This window comes from Melozone crissalis, unplaced genomic scaffold (genome assembly GCF_028551555.1).
Source record: "Melozone crissalis strain CALT ecotype California unplaced genomic scaffold, PUWL_Pcris_2 ptg000009l_1, whole genome shotgun sequence".
Taxonomy (NCBI): Eukaryota; Metazoa; Chordata; class Aves; order Passeriformes; family Passerellidae; genus Melozone; species Melozone crissalis.
The window spans coordinates 3,167,424-3,187,671 of NW_026535787.1; the positions used below are offsets into that span (position 1 = coordinate 3,167,424).

At 42.4% G+C, this 20,248-nt stretch overlaps 1 protein-coding gene across 1 annotated transcript; it reads left to right on the plus strand.

Moving 5' to 3' along the window:
- Window positions 1–5,515: 5,515 nt before the first annotated feature.
- On the plus strand, window positions 5,516–10,400 carry CUNH3orf38 (chromosome unknown C3orf38 homolog). Its single transcript, XM_054270360.1, has 3 exons — window positions 5,516–5,648; window positions 6,980–7,197; window positions 8,921–10,400. The coding sequence occupies exons 1-3, from the start codon at window positions 5,516–5,518 to the stop codon at window positions 9,494–9,496; spliced, it is 927 nt and encodes a 308-aa protein (XP_054126335.1). The 3' UTR covers window positions 9,497–10,400.
- The last annotated feature ends 9,848 nt before the right edge of the window (window positions 10,401–20,248 follow it).

Sequence of the window (20,248 nt, forward strand, 5' to 3'; positions counted from 1 at the left end):
TCCTTTAATTTGTCTCACACTGTCTTGCCACATAATGTTTTTTTTTTATTTGGGATCCTGTTCTATGGAAGTTTTAGTAGGATTTCAGGCAGGGGAGGCACGGGGTGAAAACTGATGTTCAGAGTCCTTCCAGAAATGCAGGACAGCACAGAGCAACTGTTCCTGCTCAGCTGTCACTGAAGAGTTCATCACAGTGTGTGCAGGGCTTAAATCAACAGGTGGGTGAAAATTAATGAGCAAAAAATGAGGGGGTGCATAAAGCCCTCTGTTCATTGTAGCAATGGCTCACTCTTGCAAACCCAAGGGTTTCTCTGTAAGATTGGCTATGGAGTTGTTCTGGAACAAACTCAGTAGTTCAGTAATGCCTCTGCTGATAATCCTCTGTGGAACTAAACAGATACTTGCATTAATTCTGCTTTCTTTCCCCTTCCTGCAAGGTAAAAAGAATGTGAATTCAAAATCATGCTCTTGAGTTCTAGAAGAGTTTTGCCTTAACTTTGAGTTGGATTAACATAAAAGGTTCTAAAATTATGATCACAGATATGTGTGTGTTACATGAATCCCAGTTATGGCCCACTTCCAGAGATTTGTATGATGTTTGAGGCACCAAAGAATTTTTTTTTGCCGTTGCAAAAAACCTTATTTAAATGCATCGTTCATTATATATACGTATATACACACTATATATATATTTAATGTATAAATACATTAAATTTTTTAAACCAAGTTAATGGGGTCCTTATCAGACAAATGCACTTGCACATTTTTTAAGATACCAACTAAGTTTTAAGGACATGGGTACTGTGTTAAATGTTCCCAGGCTCCCCCTTCTTTGCTTGACATTGCTTAAATATATTTGGGAGAAAAAAGGGTTCATGTTAAAGTATTACAGTTCTGAAAATCTAAAAAGTGAGTCAACAAAAAAAAACCAAAAAAGATGTTTGTGTAAAATCTTTTTAATGTAACTTTTAATCTTTGGTGCTTTTTTGCCTTTTCCCTGGAGCTCCATATATTTGAAGATGCTTTAAAAACATGATTGAGACTTGTATTATCTTTGGTTTAAGTGTGTAGATAAATGCATCTGTGTACATGCATAAGCTGTGACCATAATTTTTTGTACCTGCATTAAAGTTATTTTTGTTCCAAGATGCTTTTCTGGGACACCACCATTTGTTTCTCTCATGTATTCAGTGTGTACACTCTGGAAAATAGGAAATATGAGCTCTTACATATAGGTGAAGATGAGCATCATCTGACAATTATCAGGAATCTGTTAAATTGACTTCAAGTAGCAAGTGGGTGGTACTGTTTTAAAATAATTATTTTCACTTCAAAAGACATTGCATTTTCTTTAAGCTACTCTCTGATACTTCTTGGTATTCTCAGATAGTTGCAGTATTAAGCAACTTTAATCAGAGGCAAAAAGATACTTGGATCATGTGTGGAATAATTCTCCATGCTTTTTAAGGAAATTTTTTTTTTTTTTTTTTAGTATTACCCCATACCAAGCCTGCAACTTCTAAGGCTGAAAACAGGTTACAGGTCTTGAAAGTTGTAGGTTTTTTGGCTGAGTTTTTCCGCTGACATTTAACGTTGTGTGATATAATTGGAAATCCTTGAAGATGTAACACTTTGATCCAATAAATCCTCAAGTACATGTGTAATGGAAGCCTCCAGCTACCCTAAAGCTGCCTGAAGTTGTCTATGAGCTTAGGAGCCTTGTTGGATCAAAGTTGGTGCAATTAATGACATTCCTTCTGTTGGTTTTGGACTTTCGTTTTGAGAGTGTCTCCTCTAACCCCATCATGTTTCACTGTCAAGGTGATGGAATTTCTCATTTCAAAAAGCTGCCGCTTGGTGTAGGCACCTTTCACAAAAAGACAAAAGGAGTACTGAAAGTAGGTTGCAAGTGGTCATATCTGTGGGACAAGGTCACTGGTACTTTGGTTATTTAGCCATATTCATAAAAATTATATGAATTGTATAGTTTGGATAATTTATAACATTAAACTTTGTGATTTTAATATCACATGGAAGGTTCAGCTGTACTCATTTCTTTTATTGTTTAACACCAGTGCTATGGACAAAAGACCCAAGGGGGTGGTAGTGTTACTATTTTCTTAATTTATTTGGTACTGTATAACACCTTTCTGATTAAATGCAGTGTATGCATTTTGGGACTTAATTTGTAAAAGCTGTTACAGGTTCAGCAAGAAAGGAAATTTGTGCTTCCTTGTTGAATGTTAAATTATTTTACTTTGCATTTTATATAAGAGTACAAATTAAAACTGAGCCATCAAACTGCAATAAATCTACAGTAGTGTTTCATTTTAAAGACCTTTTTTACTGTACATAGATTTGTTCAATAAAACATTGTCTTTGTTGTTAATAGAAACTGATCTTGTCTTTTGGAGAGTCACTCTGGAAATGCTGCTGTCATGTTTAGAGCTGCTGTGTTATGTTTAGTATGTGATGGTTGAGTGGCACCTGCGTGAAGATGCCAGGTCCTGATGTTCCAGGTGTGTGCATATTTGGGTTTGAACAGACCAAGCTTCAAAATGGGGGCAGCAGTTAATTCCTAGGGCTCAAAATCCAAATTTGGTGCCACAGACAAGTCAGGGTACCACTGTTTTAAGATAGTTCTGCTTCTGGTTGGTTGTCAAGTTCAGACAGCAAGACAGTGTAACTGCTGTTTTGTTTTGCTTCAGAAAGGTCAACACTGCCACCTGAAATTACTGGGTAATTTAGATTTATTTTTCACAGCCCTGTAAATTCCTAGGTTTTTTTGACTGCAGCTTTTTGACTGTCTTCTGGAAAATTTTGGATGGTGACTTTTTTGTGTGTGTGTGACTTCAAACTTACCTTTGTTTTCTACTGTGGATAATTTTGACAAGGTCCTTGCCTGAGGAAGGTAAGTGTGAGTGTAAGGGTAAGGGATCTCAGGTATGTTTTGCCAGCAAAAATATTTATCAAAATGGCAGTGTGTACATAAACTATTTAATAAATATTTTGTTAAATATGTTAACACCAAATATAAACTCCTTTGCCCCTCCTCAGATGGACAGGAGGGAGAAAATGCAATGACAATCTTTGTAGTAACTCCTTGAATTACGACAGCAGTTTATTGTTACAAGAGTACTGTTCACCTTTTGGTTTATATAGGCTAATTATTTTCCTGTTTCTTCCCCTTTGGGAATGCTAGTTCCTGCTCAATGCTCAAGTCAATTAAAAGTTTGAATAAAAACTCTAAAGGGAATTTTGAGTTATGAGAAGGAGAGAAGAAAATGAAACCTACTTCGGAGATTATCACTTTTCCACCCCATTGCCTCCAAAGGGGGAAGATTTAAAAAGTAAGATAAAATGTAAATATATTATAAATAATCCTGCTGACAGGGCTGGTCTTGGTTTAGAACAGGAAAGGAACTGTGGGGAGACATTAGTCCTGAATATTGAAAAGTGTCTCTAATCTCTGATGCCAGTGCACTTTTCCTCTCTAAGGATTAATGGGTATGTGACTATGCTGAGGAAACCTCTCCCTGCCTTCCCCTCTCATCCCCTGATTTCTTACTGAAAGCAGAGCAAAGATCTCAATCTAATTTTTAAAATGGTATCTTGATGGTTATTTTTTTGTTTCCCTGAATTCCAGAAGATTTGGATAGGCATTACTCCTTGAAGGTTCCAAATCTTAATAAAGGTTTACTGAAACATAAGCAAAATGAAGCAAAGGTAATTTGTTTCTCAGATGAGTTGTCTAATTTGTAGTTGGCAGGATTGATACTAATCAAGAATTTTAAATCATTGTGCACATGAGGGGAAGTTTGGCGCAGCAGACAATAAGCATTATTCTGTTAAAGCTTTCCAGATGGTTCCAGATTGAGTTTTTATCTGAATGTTGAATTTAAAATTCATGGGCAAATTTTGTTCGGCTGTTTCTGGCTGACATGGAATTCATTGCTGCAGCTCAAGAGAACAGCTCTTACTCAGCTGAATATGTGTTGCTTTTCCTTCTGATCAACCTGGGACATCTGCATGGACATTTTTTAGATCTCAAAGAGGAAACAATCATCTAAAATACAGGGGTAAGGAATGTGTTCTTTGTTCTCATCAGTGTTCTGTTGTAGGTTTACCAGATCTTGGGGGCAGGCATTCCTTACTACAGCTCTGAATAGAGCCCACCAAAATGATGAGTTCAGTTGTTAGTGTAAAAGCATCATCAGTAATTCAAACGTGGTTATTTTGAGTGTCTTTACAGGATCTGTGTGTTCCTGGGTTTGAAATCATAGACAGCTTTAGCACAAAAAGGTGGTCTCTTTACACATTCCTGTTAAAGCATGGGGTGGAGCAGAGTGTTGGCTTTTTCTGCCACAGAGAGGTCAAGCACTCTTTGCACCTTTATTTTTCTCAGCATGTAGCTTATGATGTTTAGTTCAGTGGAAGCTTCTACTGTCTTCTATCCCCTTTTTTTGTCTATCTTTCCTCTTTTATGAAGTGTCTATCACTGGTTGTCTGCCCCTGACAGAGAAAACAGTGCCAAGTGGAAGAGTAACACGAGGTTGAAAGCTTGCATTTATTTAGTAACAAAAAGCATCTTTAGCTTATAGGACTGTTTTTCCTTAAACAGGTGCTGTGCCATGCTGCCCTGGGGCCATGCATCACTTGGGCACATGCAGTTCTTGCCTCAGGCACAAGTGGATTGGACTCTGGCTTAGTCCAGGTGAGGTGACCAGTGGTAGGAATCATAGGATGACATCAGAGAATATCCTGATCTGGATGGGACCCCCAAGGATCACGGAGTCCAACTCCTGGCCCTGCACGGGATTCTGAGAGCCACGCCCTGTGCTAAGAGCACCATCATGATGCTGTTTGAACTCTGCCAGGCTGGTGCTGGGGAGAAGAACCTTTTTCTAATACCCAGCCTCAACGTTCCCTGACACTTCAGGTCACTGTCACCGCAGAGAGCTCAGTGTCTGTCCTCCTCTTCCCTTCAGGAGGATGTTGTGACTGCAGCGAGTCTTCCTCTTGTCCAGCTGAAGAGATCAAGCCCTCCTCATACAGCTTCTCCTCAAGGCCCTTCCCCATGGACACTCTAATGGCTTTATAACCGTGGTGCCCAGAGGTGCCCCAGGACTGGAGGTAAGGCTGTCCCAGCCCAGAGCAGAGCAGGACAATCCCCTGGCTGTCCCCAGGACAATCGCCTCCCTGTCCAAGCTGTCCCTGATGTCCCCAGCACACGGATGTTGGCCCTGGCTCCAGGGCCGGCTCCCATCCAGTGTACCCAAACATCCCTTTCTATGCTGCTGCTCTCCGGCATCTCCCCAGAGCTCAGCACGACCTCAGTGCGGGCTAGAAGGGAAGGATAGACTCGGATATAAACTCTCCATACGTTTAACACGCACAATCTATACATTTCAGGCCGCCTCCAGCCGCTGTGCGCCCCCCGGGCCGTTTCTCCGAGCGGAACCTCAGTGCCGGCCGCTCTTTCCGGCGGGCGCTCGGCGCTGCACGAGGCGCGGCCATGGCGGGCCCGGGGCTGAGCGAGCGGGAGCGGGCGGGGTGCCGGGACCTGCTGGAGCTCCTGCACACCGAAGAGCTGCTGGCGCTCACCGACACCGTCACCAACCGCCTGGTGCACCCGGAGAGCCGCCAAGGTGCGCGGGCAGCGCCGGCACCGCCGGCCCGGGGCGTTCCGAGCGGGGCCGGGCCCTGCGTTCGCATCCCCGGGCCCGGCGGCTGCGGCTGCCCCGGGGGCCTGGGTATCGCCGGGCTCGGGGTCGCTGCCGGGAGCGTTCTCCTGCACGGCCCGGCAGCTCCGGGGGGTGGCTGCTCGGAGCTTGGGGCTGTTCAGGCCGAGGAGGTTGCGGTGGCGACGGGATCGTAGCCAACCTTCGGCTCGGCGAGCTTCTCTGTCCTGTCAGACCCCTGCAGTGAGCTGCGAGCACGGCTGGGCCCTTAGTGCTGAAAAGTATTGAAAGCTCCAGAGTCTCTCGCTTGTGGCATCAGTCACATTTGCTTTCAGGTTTTGAAAGGGTGCAATACAAATCTCCATTGAACTTACTTACTTTTTTTGCAGGGCAGTTCCAGCTGTGACCATCCTCCATTGCTTTGTTGAGATTTGTTTCCTAAGAATTAATTTTTTATGTGAGTTACCTGAGGCCACTGGGTTTGTTGGGTTTGTTGCCCAGTGGCCTCAGGTGTGTATATATATACACACACACACACCTGATGAGTATGTATATGTAATATATATGTGCTTGTACTCAGCCTTGAGTATATTTCATGTGATGTAACTAAAACCTGTAAGATTTGCCCAATACATTTCTTTGAAAGGTCTTTTGCCTGTAGGTTTTGGGGTTTTTTTTTCCTCTTACCTTTTTTCCCTACTTTTTGCAGTGGTTGTAAGTTAAATGAAAAGATTTTTGTGTTTTGCTTTAGCTATTTCTTTCTGGTTAGATTTAAGGTTTTTATAGGTCCCCTGTTAAATGCTAGCCTCAGTTCAGGTGGGAACGGTCTGCTACAACTGCTTTAAAGAGAGTTTAAGTTTTGTCATGTTTCCTCCTTCTGCCGCAGAGCCTTGTAGCTGAGTTTTGTTTATTGTTGCCATTCAGTGCACTGTTGTGCTAGGCTGCATATTCTTATGAACATGAGAGTTGTAATCACATTAGTGTGGAAGTAAAACAGATTTAGTTTCATTTCCAGCAGGCTTCAAGAAGGAGGAAGGAGGTGGAGCTTCATTTTCTCAAACTACTGTGCATTGCTGAAACATTCACTGGAATTCCTGTCCAAGAAGCATATTTGCAAGCTTTTGGGTGTATTCTGTGTCTGATATGATGAGGCCACATTTCAGTTTACAAACTTTTGTCTTCAGGTCCTGCCCCCTTGTCTTGTGCTGTGTTTCGAGCTCAGGAGTTTAAGAAATAGGTTAGGTTTGGGGTTTTATTGTGAAAGAAGATAACTCTAACTTCAATTTCTTTCTTTGCAGAGGCCATTCATGCCATTCTGGTGTACAGCCAAAACGTGGAGGAACTTCTGAGGCGCAGGAAAGTCTACAGAGAAATCATCTTCAAGTATTTGGCGGCACAGGGAATCTCGGTGCCTCCCTCCTCGGAGAAACACGTCCTGATCGAGCGAGTGAAGCAGCTCTGGAGCGGGCAGCTCACGGCTCGAGCCCCGGAGCCAGGGCACAGGAAACCTGCGCAGGTGAGTGCTGCTGCTGCTGCTGGAAACCCTCCGGCTGCTCAGCGCTGCCTCCACAGGGTGAGCAGTGCAAATGTGGCTCTGCACCTGTAGGAAGGTCCCAAACCTTTTTAACTCTTGTTTGGTTTGGTGTTAGGTGGGTTTGGTTGGTTTTTAAATTACAACATATGAAGATGTCTGTTCTGTTTTCCCCTGTGTTTGAGCTCTAATGTGTGGGGTCTTCTCCATGCTTTGAGTTTTTAGATTGTTTTTTAGGTTAAAATAGAAGTTATTCACAAATAGCTTTGTGGGTTCAGGGGCAACTGAAAACAGTAAGAATGGCACAGAAATCCTGCAAGGGCCTTTGGGGTTTTACTGAGTTTATATGTTGATTAAATGTGCAGTTTGCAGCAGTGACAGGTCAGTGCCATTTCTTTCCCTTTTTTCCAAAAAACTGAACTCATCGTTATGGTGAGCTCTCTTCAGAGCTGTAGCAAGGAATGCCTGCCCCCAAGATCTGGAAAACCTACAGCAGAGCACTGGTGGGAACAGAGGACACATTCCTTATCCCTGTGTTTTAGATGATTGTTTCCTCTTTGAGATCTGAAAAATGTCCATGCAGATGTCCCTTGATCAGAAGGAAAAGGAACAAACATTCAGCTGAGTAAGAGCTGTTCTCTTGAGCTGCAGCAATGAATTCCATGTGAGGCAGAAAAAGCTGAGCAAAATCTGCCCATGAATTTGTAACACTTAATACAGTGTAGGGAAATGTATTTTGGCATTAATAGCTTATTTAGAAGTAAAAATTTTGCCAGTTAGGAAATCCTCATGATGTAATGAACTTGAAGGGGTTTATTTGTGGTTCTAGTTGGCCCCCTTGCTGTAGTTGAGAACCCTCATGGGCAGCAGCCCCATCTCCTGGGCTGTGAGAGCTCTGTCCCTGTTAAGAACCTCTTGCACTGAGCTTTCACTCAGGGATTAACTGATAGTTAACTGATAGTTAGCATTTAGCTGTGAATTGTTTTCAAAACAATTTTCTGTGTGCATAATTAGAGAAAAAATAAAGGTTTCTCTTAACAAAATTCTGTGGTTAACGGTACATAAATGAAGTACTTAAAACACATTTATAAATTTAAAAGAAAGTCTGTTGAGTTATTTATCACATCTTTCTTTGCATTTGTTTTATCTTTATTCTCGTCTCTTCACCACTTTGAAGAAATGGGAAGCCTTAACCCATGTAACAGAATTGGAAATTAATTTCAACTTGGAGTGAAGCAAATACTGCATTTCTATACAGAATTCTCCAGACTTAATTGCTTAGTGCTTATAACACAATTTAATACTTGCCAGACTTTGGTGTTAGCCAACTTGAAATTTGATTTATTTCTAAGAAAAGTCTTGCTATCAAGTCATAAATACTGAGAAGACCTACCAAGTAACTGTACATTTAGTTCCAAAAAATGTCAATTTACATCCTTTCCTTGCTCTTTTTCAGTAGAACCAGGATTTTCCTCTTTGTTTGTAAAGAGCCCAAGATAGTGAAGCACTTTCTAGGTGTAATTCAAAGAACCTGTCTTGGTTCTCTACATTAGATAATCATGTTGGTAAAAATAAACGAGATTTTACTTTGGTATTTCTCTTCAGGCACTCTCTTAAAAGGTTTAATACAAGCATGTGCATGATCTGATGTTTTTCTAAATGATAATCTTGCTGAACAGTTCTAAGGAAAAAATTTGCTTGACTGCAGAGTCATGGAAGTGGACAGAAGTCACCACAAGATGACATTGTTGGTCTAGGAGGAGAATTCTGCCAGTGGTACTTTGAACTCCTGAACTCTCAGCACCCTTTGGGAGTAAAATCTGAAGCAACATGGGGACCACAGCATTTTTGGGAGGATGCCAAACTGAAGTTCTGTTACAACACTTTGGAAAAAAACGTGGAACAATATGTGGGTGCAGACATGGTGAGCCTGCGCCTGCTGTCCTTGGTTAAAGAAGAATGTCTCCTCTTCAACCCAAATTTGCATTCCAATGGCCTGAAATGTGCCATGTCCCCTCATGGATTGGTGCTGGTGGCAGTGGCTGGCACAGTTCACAGAGACAACACTTGTTTGGGTATCTTTGAGCAAATCTTTGGGCTCATCAGCTGCCCCATGAGGAATAACACCTGGAAGATAAAACTGGTGAACCTTAAAATAGTAGGGCAGAACGCTCTGGAGCCTGGGATGCAAATGGAACCACCTTCCATAAAATATGAGTCAAACCAACTGAGAGAGTTCTATGATGGGAATGAACTGACTGTGTTTGAACCTCAGAAATTCTGAGCATTTTGTCACAGCTGGCTGAGGGGCTGGGTTGTTGCTGCCACGCAGTTTCTCTTCTCTGAGTAAGATTTGCTGAGTGGCAGGCTGAGATACAGGGTATTAACACAAGTGATGCTTGTAGGCACTTTGCAAGAGCTAACAAATATTTCATGGGTATTCCTTCAGGTTTTGCACTGTCATTAGAGGGGAGTTTTGTTATTCATGGTTGCATTTAAATATGGATTGGCAGCCATGTGTAATGAGGGGTTCACAAACTGCACATTCTCTTCAGGACACCATTTGACGCTCTCACCTGAGCTGTAGCAGGAAGTCATTGCATCTGGCTGTGGAAATCTGGGAGGGCCAAGTGTTTAAATGGACATCTGAGTCCCAGGAAAACCAATAGAAAACCCAAAACAAAACACTGTGAATGGAGGCAGCTGCTGTGGATGTTCTAAGTGTGTTTTAATGGGACAGTGCAGGGAACTTGGCATTGTTGGAGTCTTTTTAGCTTCTTTGCACTGATTGCTTCCTGTCCTTTCACCTTATGGTTCCAGTTTTGTCTTGAACACACAGAATCTTTTCTGTCTGTGTCCCCAAGCAGACAGGCTTGAGATGGATGCCCATTTCTTGCACTGTCTTGGATCAAGAACTTGATTTCAAAACTTGCAGCAACACTGTATGAACCAAGTGCTCTGATAGTTATTTTGTATGTAATTACAAGAGAGTTTTTAATATAATAGTTTTGATTTTCGTATGTTTTCTTGAAATAAGTATTTTGTTTACTCTGAGCTGTTTTATTACAGGTACTGAAAGTCCATTTCTTACCACTGGGTGGTTACAGTGATAGGTCACACTAAGCAAAGCTATCCAATTACTAATTAATAATAGGTAATTTTTAAATTATTGCCGGTGTAAAACTTGATTTTTTTTTTTACTGCGTTTATTTATAGGGGATTAGAGGTCAAGTGAGGTGAAAACTTCTTTTTCTGCATCTTGTTTGATTGTTTGGGAATTTTAATTTTCTGTCTTCACTGTTTAAAGTTCTGAAAACATAAACATTCCCCATAACTTAGCAGAACCAGAAGAACTGTTCCCAGGTGTGTGTTGGTGAAGTATGGCTGGGTGAGAGGAAACAAGAAGGTTCAGGTATGCACAGAACTGATCTTTGTGAACAGTCTGAATCTTGCTTTCTCCTTAAATTCATTTCTTTTCTAAGCAAAAGTTCATATACTGTGTTGGGATGTTCTTTCTCAATAAACAACTGAGTTGTGGCTTCTGATTTTTCTGTTGTTTAGAATAAATATCCTTACTTAGAGTTCCAAATTCAGTTTTCAAGTCATTGACACAGACAGAATGTTTTAAGAGTAGAAGAACATTGACTGTGTGGCAAAGGTTTTGGCTTAACCTTGACTTTAAGGGAAAAGTTAGGACTTGTTTAAATGGAGCTGGACAAGTTTCAAAAACCTGAAATTTTTACAGGAGTGATTTCATCCCTCTTTTTAGAAGCTGCTGTTCAGAGCTGAAGGAATTAATTGTTGACTTACCATTGGAAGCACTGGACATTTTAGTTGTGTTTAGGAGATTGAAAGAATGAAGTAAAATTTCTTCAAAGTGTTATCATCCATTTTCTTCGGTTTTTTACCACAACAAATATTTTCAATAACAGTTTCTTATGTCTATCACTACCACTGAAGCTGCAATGCTAAATTTGTGCTTTCTAGATCTCTCTCTGGTAAATAATTTGATAAAAAGCAAAATTCTGATTTGCAGAAAAGTACATGGAACTTTCTGGACGTTAAGCAATGGAAATCGTGTCCCTCTGTGCTTCCTTTGGATGCTGCCCATGAAGCAAAGGTTTTAAGTGTATTCAGGAGTTTGTAAAAGGTGTCGAATAATTTTCATCTCTTTAATCTTTTATTCTGCTGGGTTTTTTCCTGTTATAATTGTTTTTATTATGACAGGGAACCTTTTATGTTCCATTGTCACAAGATGCTTCTCGCTTGCTGTTTTCTTGCAATGCATTATCTGTCTCAGTAGCTTGTTCCTTTTCCCGTAAAAGCTAGATAAGGGTGAACTCTGCAGGGTGAAAAAATTCTGTAAAAGGAGAAAAAACAGGCTTCCAGTAAAGATACCAAAAGCCACAGCATTTTGCTTTTAGGTCTTGCAGTGTACTTCAGCTTTCAAAGCACTTTGGAGATGTACTGCAGCTTGAAAGTTTCTTTTCGTTTTTAAGGGCCCAAAGTAGAAATCCAGAGCTAAATGTGGGTGTAAGTGCAGGAGTGGTGAGTGCTGTGACCATCCCTGCTGCCTGCAGGAAATCCAGAGGTTTGCTGGAGTCTCGGCAGGTGACAGGAGCGGCCTCTGGGTGACATCTGGTGGCAGATTCATCACTTGCCCGTAGCTGCAGTCCCGAGGAGACTGTGCAGAACAGGCTGCTTTATCCCACTCCTTGCTGGCAACAAAATGCCCTGAAATTGCCAGGTTCCCCCTTGCGTTGATCTAAAGGAAAGCTTGAAGGGAATCCCTCAGCAGAATGGAAACTAAGAAACCTCTTATAGTTCTGGGATAAACTTGAAGAAATGACAAAAATACAACATTTATTGGCTTGTTGCCAGTAGTAGTTGCCCTTACAGAAACTCTTTAGAGACCTGGGTTAGAACAAAGCAGAGACTTTTGTGGAAGTGGTGTTTGTGCAGAGAGGCATCTGCTGGAAGGAGCAGGGGATGTGTAATTCCTGCACAGCCACCTCTTCTCTGCCCTCTGAGAGCATAAATTGCAAGGGAAATAACATCATGTTGTACGGAAATCACTCGTTTTATAACCAGTAAAAGCCTGAGCTGCTCATCTCAATGAAGTTTGGGTGCCTTGCCAGCATTTTCCCACTTAAGACTATTGAAAGGAAATTGTGATTTTTAATAACTTGACTGTTTATTAATGAAACAGGCTCAGCTCTTATCTGAGCTTTCTTTCTGCTCAGCTGCCGAAGTCTCTTGTCCCAGACAATGAACAGGAGCAGCTTTCAGGTAAGGAATGAAGAATAATCTGGGGATCTTCCACCGGGACAGATGGCAGCACCTCCTTTGCTGTAAGAACTGTGGGATTGAGTAAAACTAGCAGGTGCCACATCCACACCTTGTCGGACACTTTCAGGGCTGGCGATTCCATCACTTCCCTGAGCAGCCTGTTCCAAAGCCTGACCACCCTTGCAGTGAGGAAATTCTTCATAATATCTAGTCTAAGCCTCCCCTGGGACAACTTGAGGCTATTTCCTCTCTTTCTCTCTTGTTCCCTGGGAAAAGAGAACCTCACTGCGCCCTCCTTTAAGGTAGCTGTAGAGTTATAGTGTCCCCTGAGCCTTCTGGCTGAAGGACCCCAGCTCCCTCAGCTGGTCCACATCAGACTTGTGCCCCAGACCCTTCCCCAGCTCTGTTTCCTTCTCTGGACACACCTCTCCCCCTCAATGTCTTCCTTCTTTTTCAGGAATCTGTAGAAAATCTCTGTAAGTGTCCTCTGAAGCAGCCTGGATAACTCCAAGTGTGCTGTTTGAATACCATGTTATAGTTCCAAAACACCAAACCAAATGTTTTGATTTTTCTTCTTAGCAAATTGCAGAACCTCCCAAGCACAAGGAAAAAGATGTTCTTGCGTTCTGTCTTGACAATGTCTCACAGCCCTTACTGAAAAGGCTCTTTTAGGTACCCCTGGTTGTCACTGGGTCATTTGGGTTGTGTGGGTCAGTGTTGCACTCTGCTGTCCTAGTGTGAGCCCTTTTCAGTGTCCTGAGTGCTTCTGCTGCAGGAAACATTTCAGTGCCAGTCAGGAGGCTGCTTTTGAGCAAAATGCTGTGTTTGCTGCCGCACCTACCATCCCTGTCATCTGATTGACATTTCAGAGCGTTCTCCCTGGAGTTCCCTTGGGACAGAATGGACCAGGGAGCTCCTGCAGCTCTGTGATCAGGGTACCCTGCTCTCTGTGAGGCACTCAGGCTGCAGGACCACCCTGGAGCTGGCTGGCAGCAAAGCCCCAACACATGTAGAGATGCTGTGCTGGCAGCATCTCAGCAGCAGCTGTTTCATGCTCCTGTTGCACAGCACTGTTTGCTAATGTAAACACAGCTTAAGGGTGATGAAAATGGTAATATGGCCTCCTTAGGATGAAATTAAATTAGTTTTCATCCTAATGCTTTCTTAAAATGTGTGTATATATATGTACATACATATTTTTAACAAGTCTTTCACTCACTTTCTAGCATTTCCCTTGCAGGATTTATATTTCAAATGGAGTAGTTGTCAGCTCCTCTTTAACAGCAATAAGCATAAGACATCATGTCAGTACTTGTTCATCTATTCCTTTTTCTCAGTTCATTAGTGTTATTTATTGCCTGGCTGGATTTTGAGTATTAATGAATTCTCCTCAAAGTTTGCATTTTTTATTGAAATAAATCGATCCATTTAATATCTGTTCAGTAATTATGTGTTTGGATATATTTGCACAGTGCCCCAGCTCTAACAAGATTAGTGGCAGGAAAATCCCATTCTGCAGATTAGTGTGATTTATTGAGTTGAACTTTAGGATTTTCCTCTGGTGCTTCATTATGAAGGTTTATTACAGAAAAACACTGTCTTCAATTACTTGCTGGCTGATGTGCATCTGAAAGGCTCAAATGAGCAGACATTTTTTTTTCTCTGAAATTAGAAACATCATCTTACGAGACACAAACTCTTGAAGTGCTGCCATTAGAGATACATCTCAGGACACTAAAAGTATCTCAGTATTTTCAGTTTACTATTAAATTTTCCATTCTCTCACATCTGTGGCGTCCTGACAGGGACCAAACCATGAGCTCCCAGCCATGTCTCCTGCATCTTCCAGGGGGTTGCCAGCCCCTTGCAGCTGCCCCTCTCTGGAAACACGGCTGGGCTGGGATGCTGTGGGTCTCCTGGCTGCCTGCAGACTCATTTCTACATTAAAATTTGTGTTGGTGACAGAAACTGCTAAACCATGAGTGCTAACCATGGCACAGATGACTTTGCAGCTACTGTAATAATCATAAAAGTGTCCTTCCAGCTGTCTCCAGCAGCTGCTTTCCCCAGATATAAGGCAAGGACTCTGCTGGAGGCAGGAGGGCATCACACGATTTACTTTGAGCTGAGTGAGGGATTAACAGCAAGGATAAAGCTTTCAGAGCAACAGAAGGGCAAATTCTTCCCCAGGTGAGCTGAATTTCAGTGCTGGTTGGTCTTCCATGTTATTGACCCAGACTGGGATTGTGTTGTGGATCTGCCAGGTATTGAAGGAGCCTGGTTTGTCACTGCCAAGGCAGCTCCTGCTTCAGCCCAGGATGCCACCCTTTTACAGCTGTCTGGGAAGCATGAGCAGCGTCAGTGGTGACAATAAAACCATTAGATCATAAAATGAACATGTTAGAAACATTCTAATTCAAACACTGTTCATTGTTTTTGCATCTGGGAGCAAACCACCCACAAGACGTTTTGCACTGTGGGTGCAAACTCTGTGTTTGCCCTAAAACTTTTACATATGGAACAGAGGGCTTGGATTCCAACCTAAAAAAGTTGGATGCTTCCAGGCTATAGCTGACAAACTTTGGCAGCAGGCTGACACTGCTAAGCATGATGGATAGGATTTTTTTAAAGCCTGCTATGGAAATGATCTGGCTGTGGGCTCCTTGGGGAGAAGCTGGTGTGTGGATGAGCCCTTCCAGTGGTCCTGTGACACCAGGAGACAGCTCTGCAGCCCTTTGGAAAAGACCACCCACCCTGTCCTCCTCAGGACCTGGGAAGAGGTAAAAGTGTCTGCTTATCCTAAAATGTGTTTCTGGGACTTGAGACTGCACATGTGGGAAGCTGCTGAGCACAAGTGTCCTGCCTCTTGCTTGCAGGATGTCAGCTGTGATTTCTCATGTCTTGGGAGAGCCATAAGGATTCTATAAATGTGTAAGTTTAATTAGTAACTATGCCGTGTTTTAGTTGCATGGAGTTACCTGGGACAGTTCCTTTGTCTGATTCACTTGGAGTGCCCTAAATCTGGACTTTTCATCAGAAGGTATGTGTTCTCCCTCGCTGTGTGCTTCCCCTGGCCTCCTGCATGCTGGGCAGGGCTGGAGAGAATCAGAGGTTTTGTAGTTCTATATCTGCTCACAGTAACTAGAGCATTACAAATGAGGGAATGGGCTTAAAATTAGCTTGACTTCTTCTATCTTTTCGTTTGCACCCTTTTCACTTTGAAATTCTGAGCTCCTCACTTCACTTCCAGATTCCTTCTGCTCTCAATGTCCCCACAAGATAGTAACACATGTTGGAAAATCCCTGACATTTTCAGTGTGCCAAAGGAAAACTATGCTGCTGGCAGATTGTTCCCCTTCTCCCAGTCCCAGTGGTTGCTTAAACAAAAGTTTAAACAAAAAAGTTTAATCAAAACACCTTCAATGTCTATTTTTAACCTGGGAAATCCTGGGTCTACTGTCTGTAGATAGGCTTTTTGTAGTATTCCAGTTTTTAAACAGAAGTAAAAATGAGCCAGAAAAGTATGGCTACAGATCCCAGGTTAAAAGTGAAGGGCTGCTGGACTGGATTTTTATTTGTAACTGCTTTCTTTGTGATGTCATTTGATCTCTGCAGGTAAAAGTTGTCTGATGAATTGTGTACTCCTGAATGGTATTCAGGATGTTTTAATTCCAAATCATGTATTCTTTGAATGTATGTGGCCTGTGTGCTTTTCTATGTCTTCTGTCTTGTCTCTCTCTCTCTGTCTTCCTCTTCCCCCTTCTTGGAGCATTTTGAGGAACTTAACATCAAATGGACTTGAAGTTTGCTAAGTTGCATGGGCTAAGTTAATGCTCTGAGAAGTGTTTTATGTAGACTGGATGTTGTGGTAAAGCCTTTGTCAAACTCCCTTGGTTTTTCTAAAGTGCCAGTAAAGCTGTTTTGGCCTCTTGACAGAATATCTTGTCAGTATTTTCTCAACTACCAAGTGCACACTAGGAAATGCCTTCAAGGAATATTGCAAGCTCATTAGGGTCTTTCTTTCCTTATTTTTTTTTTGTCTTTTTTTTTTTCCCATTTTAAATCTTGTGTGTATGCCAACACCTGAGGTGAGTAGAAGGAGAAGGAAGTTGTCTCTTGGAGCAGTGCTGGGGATTGCTGCCTTGCTTGTGGCAAATGTTACACCTGTATGCATTTGTTCTCCTATTTAATGCACAGAGGGAAGTGTTCCTCTTCCTTCTCAGCTGAAATAACATTTCATACTGATTAAGTCACTTTCTTTTTCCAATTTTGTGCTGTCCCCAAAGAGTTACTCACAAAACTTTCTCTGGGGGTTCTGACAGCACCATTAGCTCTTCAAGGTAATACCATTAGTATTTCCTTGAAGGAAGGATTTGGGATGGAACAAGAAGTTCTGTATCCTGTTCCTGAGCAGGAAAGGGGGTGTTTTCTCTTTGCGCCCAGGGCAGGCTGCTTGTTCAGTGTGTTGGTCACTCTGAATGTCCAGAAGGAAACAAAGTGGCAGAATAATTGTGAGGGGACAGTGACCCACCTGAGGATGAGGAGATGTTCCCTCTGCTCTGAGCCCTGGGGAAATGCAGGGGCCAGGGAGTTTGGTCTGCACATGAGGAGAACATGCAATCATATGAAAAACTCCAGCAAGCACTTGGGATCTTGATTTTGAGAAGTTAGGGAAAACGATGTTTTCCAGCTCTTCTCTCCCTGTGGCTTTTTTCATACTTTTGAATTGACATGTGAGCTAAAGTTTGAAATCCATAACATGTGGGGGGAGAATGGTAGGAATTTTTTTTCTTCTTCTTTTCTTCTTTTTTCACTTTTTTAAAGCTTTGTTTTGTGTTAGGACGTTGTACAGTCTGCAGAGACGCAACTCAGACCTGGTAAAGTCATGCTGATGCCTTTGTTGTCTGGTGTTAGCTCCAGGTGAAGGATGGGAAGGGGATGAACTGTTTGCTGAGGAAACAGATTTTTCAGGCAAAGTCCTATAGGAAGAGCTGTGAGTTAGGAACTCTGAGCTAAAATGTTTTATTCTATTTTTATTGGCAAAGTCCAGCCAGGGAGAGGTGATAGCTTCCAGCAGTGTTGATGTGTAGGAGCAGAGGAGTAGTGTTCTTCTCCTCCACCTCCAAGGAAAAATGGGATCAGAGGAAGCACACTGGCCTGTTTTGCTGTGCTCCAGCCTCTGTTCATGTGAAAATAAAAAGGTTTTAATTTGTTGTTGAACTGTAGATACAAACTTGCAACATTGTTCTGTTAAGATGAAAGTGGCTTTTGTTGTGAGGAAAGCTTTTATAAAAACCTCACGTCTGAGAAATGGCACTTGGAAAATCAAATTGCAATCCAATGCTGGCAACTCTATAATGGAGCTATAACTCATTATGAAAAATACAAAATAAATCAATAGGGTCATCAGCTGATACTAAACCATGTCTCAGAAGTGGGCAGGTTTCTGTGTTGTATTTGCAGATGACTGAATTCTGGTGTGATCGAAGGCCTTGCTCAAAATTTTTACACTGCAAGTTGCTGTACAGCACAGAACCTCCTCAAGTCTGCTTCCTTTGTCAGGAGGTGGTGATGGTGACAAAGGATTAAAAAAGTAAAAATAAATTAGTCATTTACTAGGCTTCTTGCTGCTCCTTGACATTATTTTCAATGACATCAGTGGCACTGAATGTGACTCTTGGGGACACAGTAATGGCAATACAGAAGCAAAAGCAGCTGCACAGGGAGTTGGTGCTGAGGAATCAAGGCAATTAGGAAAAGGTGCTAGAGCTGGGTTGAGTCAGATGTGAAAAAATTGCACCCTGAAATGTGATGGTATCAGTGATCATAGGCAGAAGAGGTGGTTTTCTCAAACTGGGCAGCTTCCAAAAGATGGAAAAATATTCAGAGGTAAAAATCAGAATTCCAGCCAGCATTCAGCTCCATATCTATTCAGAGCTGAACTTCACAGCAGCTGCACTTATACTGCTGCTTTGCAGATCTAACACTTGAAAGATGTGGAAAATAAAATTCAGGGTGAATTTTAAGAACGCAACAGGAATAACCAGCGTGGCAGATGTAGATTTAGGGTGTTCTGCACTTTCTGAAGGATTTGTTTTTAATGTGAAGCATGTACCTTCACACTCTGTAACATGTGCTCTGATTCCCTGACAGACTCGTTCTGCACAGTCCCGCTGGAATATTGGCACTCACACCATCTATAAACAGACAGTCAAGGTTTGTGTCTGTCAGGACTGGACTTCATTTTATTTACTGCATGGTCTTTGGGGGTGGGAAGAAAGGGAATTAATCAAAAGAAGCATGCAATTCTCCCTTCCTCCTTCTCTTTATTTATTTATTTTGGGAACTTGAAAGCTCTCAGAACTCCTCATTATTCCCAGGGTTCATTTTTTATTCTTTTTTCCCAGTAGGAAAGCAGCTGATCTCAGCAGGTGAAGGGCAGGGCAGATGAGCTGTTGGAGACAAAAGGCATTTCCAGAGATCATCACAGAGATAAGGGGTCCTCTGGTGATTACTGGGGGTGAAGGGGACAGGGTGCAGAGTCACTGGGGGGCTGGGAAAGGAGGGTGAAGGTAGAGGATGCAGAGCAGGAATAGGCACAGGGAATGGTCTTCCAGGGGTCACAGTGGGGAAATTTGCCTTTCTGCATGCAGTGTGTTATCCCTGAATGCTGTGCAGAATATTTGTGGGATTGCCTCCTGTCTGGCAGATTTAATGCTGGTAGAAACCCCTGTGTGTGTGATGTACTAGCAGTGTTTCTTTGTGGGATACTCTGTGTGCTCCAGCCTGTCAATAGGGAAAAGCCCTAGAAGCAGGAGGCCCTTAGTGTTAAGAGTTAGTTCAAAATATTTTTATATCACTTTGGTCATGGGTTTTGTTCACCCTTGCCCCTGGGGAAGGGAATTGTAACTTTCTTTTCAAAGGACTGTTTTAGCACTTAAGGCCTGGTGTCTCAACAGACTGGAAGTAGCACAGAAGGTACACAAAGGATAACAACCATCGATCAAACAACACCGCTGGCATGGTCAGAGAAACCCGGTCCCAAAAAACTTGGTAAGAGAATCAGGGAATGAGAATGTAGTTATCATCAAAGGTGAAGAGATTGATAACCAGTAGGAAGCCAAATACTGAGAACTCTGTGACTTGGAGCCAATGAACACTGAACCAATGAATTTCAATGGGTGCTGACTCTGTAAGTGTGTGAAAAATCTAGTAAAATTGATGTGTGATGGAATGATTTCCTCTGCACGGCTCGGGCCCTGTGTGGATGAAATGATTTCTGTTGCACATCCTGGCCAAAACAGCATCCTGGCCAGCATAAAGTAATGCCTTGGTTCTCCAACACGAAAAATGCTGTTGGTGTATTTTTATTTTTCCTGCAGTTGTAGAGACAGTAGGAAGACAGCTCAAAATTACACATATTACAGACAACTGAGAAACTCCTACAGGGCCAATGCACTGCCACATATAGTTCATGCCCACCAGCACAGAACAATGACAGACATTCACTTCGAGGACAGGAAGAGTAACAGCCTGCAGAACTCTTGTGGCAATCATTTCTTTTACAGGCAGGAGTCTTCTAGTTCAAATGAAGTAAAACAAGCAGGATTACAAAACTTGGCAGTGTTAAAGCTGGGATAAGAAACTTCAGCTGGAATGAGAAAGCGAGGCGTGGCTCGGAGAGAGCGGGATGGAGAAGGGAGTGGTGCCCCCCAGCTCAGGGTGATGCTCGCCCGGGATTTAGTGA